At 34.2% G+C, this 11166-nt stretch overlaps 1 protein-coding gene across 1 annotated transcript; it reads left to right on the top strand.

The window, feature by feature from the left end:
• The first annotated feature begins 1985 nt into the window (after positions 1 to 1985).
• On the top strand, positions 1986 to 5496 carry LOC120627736 (ubiquitin-like-conjugating enzyme ATG10). Its single transcript, XM_039895761.1, has 2 exons — positions 1986 to 2536; positions 4525 to 5496. The coding sequence occupies exons 1-2, from the start codon at positions 2217 to 2219 to the stop codon at positions 4727 to 4729; spliced, it is 525 nt and encodes a 174-aa protein (XP_039751695.1). The 5' UTR covers positions 1986 to 2216; the 3' UTR covers positions 4730 to 5496.
• The last annotated feature ends 5670 nt before the right edge of the window (positions 5497 to 11166 follow it).

Here is an 11166-nt window from a genome sequence, read left to right as displayed (position 1 = left end):
CAGCCATGCCCATTTGACACTGACACATTACATTAATGATTGGTCTTAGGTCTATGACAGTTGACAGCCCAATGAATTACCGTTCCATTGACATCCATGAGCTTAAACATTGTCCGTTCATCTTAACTAGACTTGATGAATTGATTGGCAATTCTCGAGCATTCAGTGTTGCATATTTCATTATCAATTGCACTCATATATAAGGACTACATTTTTGTTTGCATTTTTTTTATAATTACAATAAACGATTGAATGTTAGAGCAGGTATCAGAATCAGCCGAGCTCCCTTAAATATAACAGGGTTTAATCAAACTCAACAAATAGTCAACAAATAGTCAACAAATAGTTACTAAATGTACAGTGTCCTGTACATTTAGTAACTACTGTCAAAGAGTTTTTTTATAAATATAGTGATGAAATATAGCCTTAAACCTTCTGAAGGTGGTTAATGATGATAATAAGGTGATGTAATGATGATGATTCTCTTTTTCTATCTATTCTCGATTATGCGGATGCAAGCTTTCTTAATCTGACCGAGGATCAGCTTAATAAACTTGAGCGTCTTCAAAATCTGGCTATTCGGTTCATATTTGGCCTTCGCAAATATGACCATGTTTCCGTATTTCGACAAAAACTCAAGTGGCTTCCTATTCGTCGTCGCCGGGATATGCATGTACTTTCTCTTCTGTACTGTGTGTTATTTCATCTAAATACTCCCTCGTATTTAAAAGAGAAGTTCACTTTTCTTGGTGAGCAATCTGGTGTAAGATCGTGCCGTGCGCTGACGCTGTGTATGCCTTATCATAAGACAAAATTTTATAAGCGTTCGTTTAGCGTACGAGCTGTGGAATTGTGGAATGCGCTTCCATTGAGCATACGACGATCCAAATCACTGGCGATATTTAAAAGAGCAGTTAAGGCCCATTATATTGTTAACGACTTTTAATAGTATGTATATATGTACTTACTCATTTATTGTATGTTAAAGTATTTAATTATGTAAGTGTTGTTATTATATATATTAGTTTATTTTTATATTTATTTATTTATTATATTATTTACTTTTTATCTATTTGTGCACACTAGTTTATGTATTGGCATGTAGTTATTTGCATGTATGTATTTTAATATTTGTACCACCAGCAGTCTATTCTCCTCTTCTTTTTTTTTTCCTAATTCTAAGGTTGCCTGGCAGAGATCGCTATTAAGCGATAAGGCCGCCTTTTGTATTACTACTTCTTTCGATGTTTCTGTTTTTGTTATATTTTAAATGTTGTGGTATACAAATAAAGAGTTTAATAATAAATGGTTTCCTAAGGATGAAGTGATGAAGAGCAAATCGAAGAAATGCAATAATTAATAAACCTAGCTGAATCACTCTTAAATTCAGTCGAAATCGAACACAGCATCTTACTTACCGTCATAAACTGCAAAATAAAGTTAAGTTTTTTTAAAGTATATTTTTTTAGTTCATTATTCAAGGATTCTGCGCTTTTAAACCCAGCCCTTATAGTGGATATGTTTCCACACAACATTAATAAGAACAATGTTCTTAAGATTCGCTCTAGATGTTCCGAGATCAATTCGTACAGAAAAAAACCAGCAAAATTAAACTACTGCATAATACTTTACGGATATTATTTGACAAACGTAATCGACAGCGCCATCGATCCTTGTAACAAAATTACGATAAAAAACATTGTACTAATGTTTCTTTCTGGCAGCCTATCCAGCCCATAAGAAAGAAGAGTACAAAATAATGCATTTCATTGCTTTTGCTTTTTTTCTGAACCTTTGATCAGATGCAACTAAAGTGCGCCGTGCGCCATTACTCCTAGGCATTACCGCGCCACCACACCGCTGCTGCAGTGTCGTTGCCTCAGAATTCAGATACTGGAACTAACCGGCGCGGCGCGTTAAATTGCGCAGCGCAGTGTTGCCATCTCTACAACGTAGTAGTTATATTCACTTTAGTGAAGGTGAACTCTCCGGTTGATTGTGTTATTGATTTTTAATTACACCTAACAATCTTTGTAATATTGATTATTTACCTTTTTGACCTTTGATTTCGTGTCGCAGTAAAGTCTGAATTGTGGGTTGTTTATGTCTGAATAAGAATTATATCTACTGGATTACGTGCTGACTTGGTGGTTCCGAGCCCACGGATTTCTGTGAAGACTAAACAGACAGACAGACAGCTCAATCAAGCAATCATCATGCGCCCATCAAGTTCACAGGCTACCGGCATAAGTCCCGAAACGTTCGTTTACGCAGCAAGGGACTTTATTGAGTTATCAGACAAGTACATGGACAGCTGGACTATATATCAGAATGACAATGAAATATTGAGCACGCATTTAAAAAGAGAGGAGTTTATCAGTCATCGGGACCAGACAGGCAAAGTGTTCTTGTATCGAGCGGAATATGTTATATTTTACAACCTGAGCTACGGAGTACCTTCCTTCAGTTTTAATGTATGGGACTGCACAGGAAAGCTGCTGACTTTGGAGCAAGTGAGGGACATATCCCTTATGAAGTAAGTAGCTATCGACTGAAACATGCTTAAAATTCTAATTTCAAAATTCATTTACTTCAAGTAGGCCTACTTTATATGTACTTTTCAAAGTACTTGTCAAGTATGTGTGTTTGAAGTGACTCTACCACCAGTTCAGAAAGCAGATTCTACTGAGAAGAGCCAGCAAGAAACTCATTAGATAGACTTTTTAAATCACCATCATATAAACCCATTACCAGCCCCACTTCAGGGCACTGGTCTCCTCCCACAATGAGAAGGGTTCATGCTGAGTCCACCATGCAGACTGAGTGTAGATTCGTGGACTACACAAGCCTTTGAGAACATTCTGGCAGGTTTCCTCACAATGTTTTCCTTCACCGTCAATTCAAGTAATATTTTAATGGCTTGACATACTTTTGTGCTACAATTATTTCTTTTAGTAATTTATTGTCCTTTATCTATATATACAAAAGGCAAAGGTGACTGCCTCACTGACTGACTGACTGACTGACTGAGCGATCTATCAATGTACAGCTCTAACCACTTGGTGGATAGGGCTGAAATTTTGCTCACAGATAGTTATTACAATGTAGGAATCCGCTAAGAAAGGATTTTGAAAATTCCAACCCTAAAAGGGTTGAATGGGGGACAAAAGTTTGTATAGTAATTGATAAAAATATTATGATAAATGGTGAATCACTAAACATAGAGACTTCCACAGTTTTTCTGGGCGTGATCTTGGATAATAAGCTATTGTGGGGTGCCCATATAGATTCACTAGTGGGTAAACTAATTATAAAAATACAACAGTTATAAAAATTAGACAGATTACTGACGTTGAAATAGCTAGGCTTGTTTATTTTGCATACTTTCATAGTGTTATGTCCTATGGAATCTTGTTATGGCGTAAAACAGGTGATATCAAAACTATATTTATATTGCAGAAAAGAGCTGTACGATCTATAAATAACTTTAAATCATCTGTGAGAAGTTTAAAGAAATAGGCATACTTACTGTAGCACAATATATTTATAATAATATAGTATTTGTAAGACAACATATTAGTCTTTATAAACAAAAAATGGATGTAAACAGTCGTATTACAAGAAATGGTCATAAATTAGTGTCATCTGCATATTGTCTGCGAAAGGTACAAAAGTCATTTGTGGGATTGAGTATATGCTTTTATAATACGATTCCTTAGGTGATTTTGGACCTACCAATACATAAGTTTTAAGAATGTGCTAAAACACATTTATTACGGCAAGGTACAATTGTTGAACTTCTTAATGACAAGGTTGCTTGGAAGCATCCGGTTCTGCTTTCATCTCTCACAAGATAGAAAAATGAATGTTAAAATGTAAATTGTTGATGATGGAAAACTGCTGAGTTTCTTGCCGGTAGAATCTGCCTTCGGAACCGGTGGTAGAGTCACTAGAAACAGACAGACGATTCAAAAGTGCTTATATTAGGCCTACTTGAAATAAATGAATTTTGAATTTGAATATAAAATCCTTCATTTATAAATTTATTTTACAATGATTTTAGGTTTTCGATTAAAAATAAAAAAATACGTGTTTCATATATTTTAGAAATTCAAACTCAAAATTCATCAAATAGGCGATGAAAATTTATATTACAGGCACTTATGAAGCGTTCATACATTTAACATGTTACACTAATGTTAGGGATGGTGATAACTACATTTGTTAACTTAAGACTAAACCAACATTAAACTAAGCCAGGTTTTTTTTTTGCTATCACCATCTCACAGTTTAGTCCCAGTAGTCCCATTAGTTACAACTAAGGGCCTCACTCGCCCTGTCATTGATATGTTTCAAGATACAGGATACTAATAAAATGACCTTATAAGTTATTTATGCCTGTAAAATTAGTATATTTAGGGAATATTTTAATTTTAATTTCAATTTACTGCTTCCAAACTATATGCATTGTAGTAGTTTACTTAGTATTTACATAAACATTGACTTTCATGATGTTTTTTTCAGGACACGCAAAGAAGATTTCTTCTCTGTGGTAACACAACAAGAACACCCTGTATTGTATAAACCATACTTCATTATCCACCCATGCCACACAGCTGAACTCCTATCAATGTTCCGGAAGACGAGCAAGAATCTCATTATTACTTTCCTTAGTCTTATAACTCCTTTGATTCAACTTAACTTGCCATTAGAGTATGGATTATTATGATTCGTGCGTAAATAGGGTTTTTATACCCTATTTACGCACCTCTCATAGCTGGATAAGCAACTGGATATTGTCCGTGATAATTTAGTATTTTGCTATGTTATGATTTATGGATGCTATTTTACGCTAATTACGTTTGCCTGCGAATCATCACAACTTAGCATGCGTATTTGCTAATAGTAATAAAGCAAATATCACTTTTTAAATTAGTGGTTGCCCTAGACTTTAACTCTTTTCATCGCATTAAGAAAAGTTACCAATGAACATGTCCAGAAAGCAACAAAGGTTTAAACCCTTTATTTTGTGGATAACAAAGTCAAAGTCAAATATTTCAAGTAAGCACATAGATGACACTTTTGATGCGTTCATTCCATACTAAATATGAACATAGTAGTGAGTAGTGTTGGCGATAACTACATTCGTAAACCTAGAACTAAAGCTACGAGGGTTCTTAACGCGCACTGGTCTAAGAAGAAGCCAACAACAAACTTAGCCAGGTGACGCACACAGACAATTGGTAACAAGACTCCAATGTTTGTTTCCAGGGTGGAATGGAATGTGTTTAGGTCTATGTCACATTTTGTCAAAAGTGGTTTTGTGGTAGAACCATACTTGTTAACCATACCATTGGTAACACACTTGTATTTATCATATTAGTAGGTATATATTTAGAATAAGTTAAGTTTAGTTACCCTTGTGGCTTCACAAGAATGTTGCAGAAAGCAAATGAATAAAATTTGCAGCTATGAATAAAAACACGCTTGTATGTGCAGTATCAATACTGCTTTTTCTTGCTATTTATCTCTGGCAACTGAGTCCTTGCTGCTGTTATAACAGTGATGGGAAAGGTTTCTTTATATATCTAGTCATTAGTCTAAGTCACTTATATACTTTAGTTACACAAATTGTAAACTAAATTGACAGCACTGATAGTCTATTTAAACAGCGCAGCCACGGCAAATTAGTGATCAAGGAACGACATGTCCTTTTAATTGAATGAATGGGAAATCAGATTTATCCCACTTCTGAGTTATGTTTTAAATATATAACTTCCTCTTGTGTTGTTGGATATCGTCGTGTTTATTAACTGTAGATCTGTCAATTTAGTTTAACACCGGCAGATATTGCTGTCAATATAAGTGTAATAAAAAAATAGGTGTCTTAGTAGGGAGTTCCCAAGTTCACGATCTCAAGCCTTATTAGGGGCAGTTACCGTACTTTAATATGCCCAATATAGATAGGCAATGCATTTGAAACTCATGGTGTTAAAAGACACCAGCATTTGCTTGCAAAACTTTAAATATTTGTGTATGTGGATATCTAATCTAAAGTTAACTTTGTAGATCTACGTTTGAGTATAGAAAATACACACCAAAGCCGCAGATATAATTAACAGGCCGCCGGCTTTTGTGTGTATTGTGCATTAGACTATATTATTATTAGGAAAGGTGTTAGTTGCTATAATTAGATAAAAATATATATATATATATATATATCTCTTATTTTATTATTCTCTTTTAATAATTTATTATATTAGTTATTAGTAGGATGTAATTTAGTGTGTAAATTTATGTATTGTTTATTGAAATTGTGATTTCCCGTCTCTCATTTTTATTCCTATCGTTAAGGGTACCTGGCAGAGGATACTTATCCTTATCACTTTTAGTGATAATGTCGCCTCTTGCTTCTAATATTTATTTTTTAAGTTTATTTTTAATTTCTCCTTTACTACGCAATAAAGATGTTTAAATAAATAAGCTTCGCGATCTTGCAATCGCCACTTGTACAAATCGATCGAATTCAATTTATTCAATAAAATCGTTTGAACGATGAGTTTCTTCTTCTCTCTCTGGGCTTGTCTCCGTACTTGGTCGGCCGGAACCTCCCGTTGTACGTAGTGCCACTGGTACGTACTCCCCGCTGGGTCACTCCAGCCAGCCGAGCTCACTCCAGAAGCTTAGCAGGCCGCCCAGGTCGCCAAGTGGTCGCCAAGTGGAGCTAACAAAATTAGATATTTGTATAGAAACAGGTGTTACTTTAAGCAATTTCATATTACTCTACGAACTTCTTCAAGAGTAACGGTCCACTGCTGGTTTAAAGCCCTTTCACGGTCCGTTCTCCTTTTTATTCTCTAAGTCGCCTCGTACGACCTCCGCGGGAAGAGATGGTGACAATTGTATTCTGATCTGCAATATGTAATTTATTGTCACAGTGGTGACATTAAAAAAAATATATAGCCTTTTGGAAGTTCCTGAAATAAGTGCGTTCAAACAAAGTAACGAAATCAAACTTCAGCTTTGTCACTTTTTTTTTATTTATTTATTAGGGACAGAAAACAATTACATATTACAACAATAGCTCTTAAATTTTGCAAAAAATAGGGTTAATATGTAATCCACAACACTATCCACATAATATTGTAAGGGGCAGTAGGGCGATACAATGTAGATACAAGTAACATTAACATAGATATAGATAAATAGATAGGTTAGTGTCGTTTTAACTGTTTGTAAAGTCTTACCTCAGACAAAACTCTTTATAGATCTGAGTCTAGGAAGCCCTAGAGCTCTGTAAAACGTCGGTACCACCATCTGATGATAATGGTTACTCACCATCCCGTGAGAGTGTAGTGTACGTAACCCACCACGCGGGTGACTTCAAATTCGGATTCAAATCTATATTTGCGTGATTGCAGGTGAACAGATTTGATGCTTATATTATAACAACATGCATTGTAGTATGCAAATAATAACAATACCTCAATAATAAAATCTATAATAAAAATATAGTATATATCGGTCTCCACAAGAGTAGTACTAAGTAACACTACTTTTAGTTCTCTATAATAGTAGAGTTGAATAAGTAATGATAATAATCGTAAAAATATTTATTCACGTTTAGAATAAAAGACACTTGTCATGTAGGTACGGACATTTTTGCTCTGTGAGTTATTTTGAGCTTATATACCACGAAGGCTTGGTGTAGGTTCTGATAGCCCAAGTGGATTTGTGTTGCTAATATCTATGCCGGTGGTTTTAGAGAACTATAGATTAGGAACTCAAAGAAGCAAGAATATACGTGTATATGAAAACCGATATAATAGTTCGAAGGCTTTAGAGGAAGCATTATTTACTGTCTCTGAGACTTATCTGTGAAACCGAAACGTTAATAATTTTGAGTAAACCATCGCCATAGTTTTTACTGAAAGAAATGAGACAGCCCTAACATCACTTAGCGGAATGCACGAAGCGGGCAGATACTATAAAATGCAAAAATCGAGTATACTCCTGTACGAGTTGTAAAAAAGACTGCAAGAGTTATAAAAAGCATACTTCTATGCACGCCGCGGTTAAAATCACATTTATTACCTACGTACGCGTCGCGCAGCATAGGTAATATGCGCGTGTCGGTATTTTATCTTCAATAGGGTTGTCATAAACACTTAAAATGTTTGTATGGAAAAATAAATATGTTTCTTTTCATTTAATATTTTTACATTGTATTTCTTATGAAATATACTTGTGGACCCTTCAACAGTATTTCGTTATTCCGTTACACGTTGTATAATAGCCTATAACAGTCCACTGCTAGATTAAAGGCATTTAAGGTTTGGCTGTCACCTGACAGCTGTATTCTGATCTGCCTGCATCACACGGCAGCATGATGTATATATCTTATGATATAATCAACTATACCACATAATTTGTACTTTGCCCCATTTTTAAAAGTAGACTTAGTACCATAAGAGCCTTTACACAACTGGTAGCATTAGTAGGTTAGCCCGCTCGCAATCGGTCAGTCGTTACCGAGTATGGATATACTTGACCATCAGAGTAAAATGGATTTTATTTGCATTGCGTTAAAGCTCAAGTTTGTCTACATTTTAGACGTAACTACTTGTGACAACGTTTTGTAAAACAAAAATCAGGAGTACATAATTTGCGACTCTAAATCGAGTGAAATTAGGGCCAATTTACTTTGACGATTTAGAGTTTGATATGGGAAGACTCGATTGCGAGCGAGTAAATATTGTACTAAGGCCATTGTTAACAGGCAGTTCTAATATGGGTGTTGTAATTTTGACGTAGTATTGCATGATATTTTAAATATTGATGTTGTTAATATTTAATATTAAAAAATATAATATAATTATATTATTGTTAAATTTAGAACACTTTACTGAACATGTAATATAAACAACCTGTTTAATTCAGCACGAAATCAAACTTTGACGATGTCGATGATTTAGTCAGGTGACGATTACTCATAGTGATGCACGTGTCTTGAAGTTTTGTAGTCGTTAAGTCTGTCTAAAAGTAGTGATATACTTTCACGTTATATCATGTTTTAGACATGTCAATTTAGTTCAGAGATTTATTGAAAACAATTGGCATTGATATGCATTATTTGCATTCAAATACATAAACTGAAAACTTCTATGTCGCACTGAAACTGTTTCAACTCAAAAAACCTTACATTTTGTGATCATTTTCTGATTCTCATTCCTGTACGGGGATAATACTTTTGATTTGATAGCTTAATATCTTCTAGAGCATCATTCTAAATGGTGTTATAGCATATTATTTCCTAGAAAATATATTTATTTTTGGTAAATATTCGAACACGTCTCCCTTAATTTGTGATAAAAAATTATTTCGAGTTGAAACTCTTTGGATATAATGCGTTAAGAAAGTGAATATTAAACACAGTTGAAAAAAACATATTACAATTACAATTTTGTAGATTTTTAAATGCAAATTTGGCACAAATGAGATGTGTCATGATCGGTAAAAGCTTAGTTAACTACCTAAAATGTCAGAGTATAGGTAAATAACATGAGCCGCACAACGCATCTGCATGCCAATTTCAACTTACCGCCGGGTTGATAGAGTATACATTCAATTTAAGTGTTTGCTCATGAAAACTTCTGTTTTGATATGTACCTGTTATTATTTACGACCTATTCTGTAATATAAATTACAAAGATGTCTATGAACCAATGTATGTAAAAATCAAATGACTTCAAAGACCTAAATAATAGATGAAAATTGGATTTGATTTTTGTAAGGGAACAAAAACAATTTTCAACAATATGTAGGTACTGTATGGCAGACAACTTAGGGATTACCCTCAATTTCCATGGGATTCCCTCATCAAATCCTGAGTTAGTGACAATGGGACCACCAGCACGGCTAGCATGGGCAGGAGAAAATTATATCCCCGGGGAAAGGATGTAAATTTTTCTTCTTTCACAGCTTTATCAACTCTCAAAGCACTGCCTCATGAGTGGAAATAATGTCCAAATAATACATATATGTATTAATAAACAAGGGTAAACTTCTCCTATTCCATATTTCCGTGTTTTAGCAGGTGGACACGTTAATTATATCCCCTATATATTTTTTGTCCCCTGCCCGTGCTTGCCCTGCTAGAGAGAATACGCCCTCAAATAGTAAAAGATTTTCAAAAATCTGTTAACAATTTGACGGTTTGCAAACAAAAAATACAGTCTAAAATAGATTATCCTATTTTTGAAGTACTGCAAAACAAGAAACTAATTAAAAATCTGCTCCTCATAAGTCAGTTATGTGACCAAAATGTACAGTTATATACCTCAGTTATTTCAATAATATACAGGCACTTTATTAAAATATATTTACATACCAATTTTAATAAAATATATTATTATCTAAATGTAATAAATGTTGTACTTAAAAATAAAACTGTTGTTTAATTTATTATATCTTTTTACTACCTATCACTTAGGAAAGTGGTACCTAATAAACTTGCTAACCTACATATTCTTATTACGAACGCATAGTTTTTTTTTTATAGTAATAGTAGCTATTGCCCGCAACTTCGTCTGCGTTTGATTTTGTTTTTAAATTATTCAGTATCACTAAGCCTTAAATGAGTATAGTAGTATATATATATATATATATATAACATGTGACTGTCAATTAATTATAGACAAATAATTTGCAATAAAATAAAATTGCGACTATAATTAAAGCTCTAAGCTATCCTATCTCTTAAGTTGGACCAGACTGCTCACGGTGTGCCAATTTAATTTAAAATCGGTTAAGTATTTTAGGAGTCCATCGCGGACAAACATCGTGACAGGAGATTTATATATATTAAGATAATTTGCGGCTATAAAAAAACTTTCTTAAATACAATTTTCTGCTTATAATTGGCGGTCTAAGCAGACGGGCCACCGGCACAGCTAGAAGAAGAAACACTTAATTGCACGTATAACATACAGGAAAAGAAACAGTAAGGAGTATACAGTACACAATGTAGACATGCAAAGGCGGCCTTATTGCTGCAAGCAATCTCTTACAGGCAACCTTGGTAGATAGGACTTACAGCAAGAGAACGGGATAGTGCTAGCTTGGCAGGAGACAATTATCTCTCCGGAGAAAGGATAAAAAAATATT

Source organism: Pararge aegeria, chromosome 11 (assembly GCF_905163445.1).
Source record: "Pararge aegeria chromosome 11, ilParAegt1.1, whole genome shotgun sequence".
NCBI lineage: Eukaryota > Metazoa > Arthropoda > Insecta > Lepidoptera > Nymphalidae > Pararge > Pararge aegeria.
Note: the sequence above shows the minus strand (reverse complement) of the source record. Positions and strands in the feature narration are given on the sequence as shown.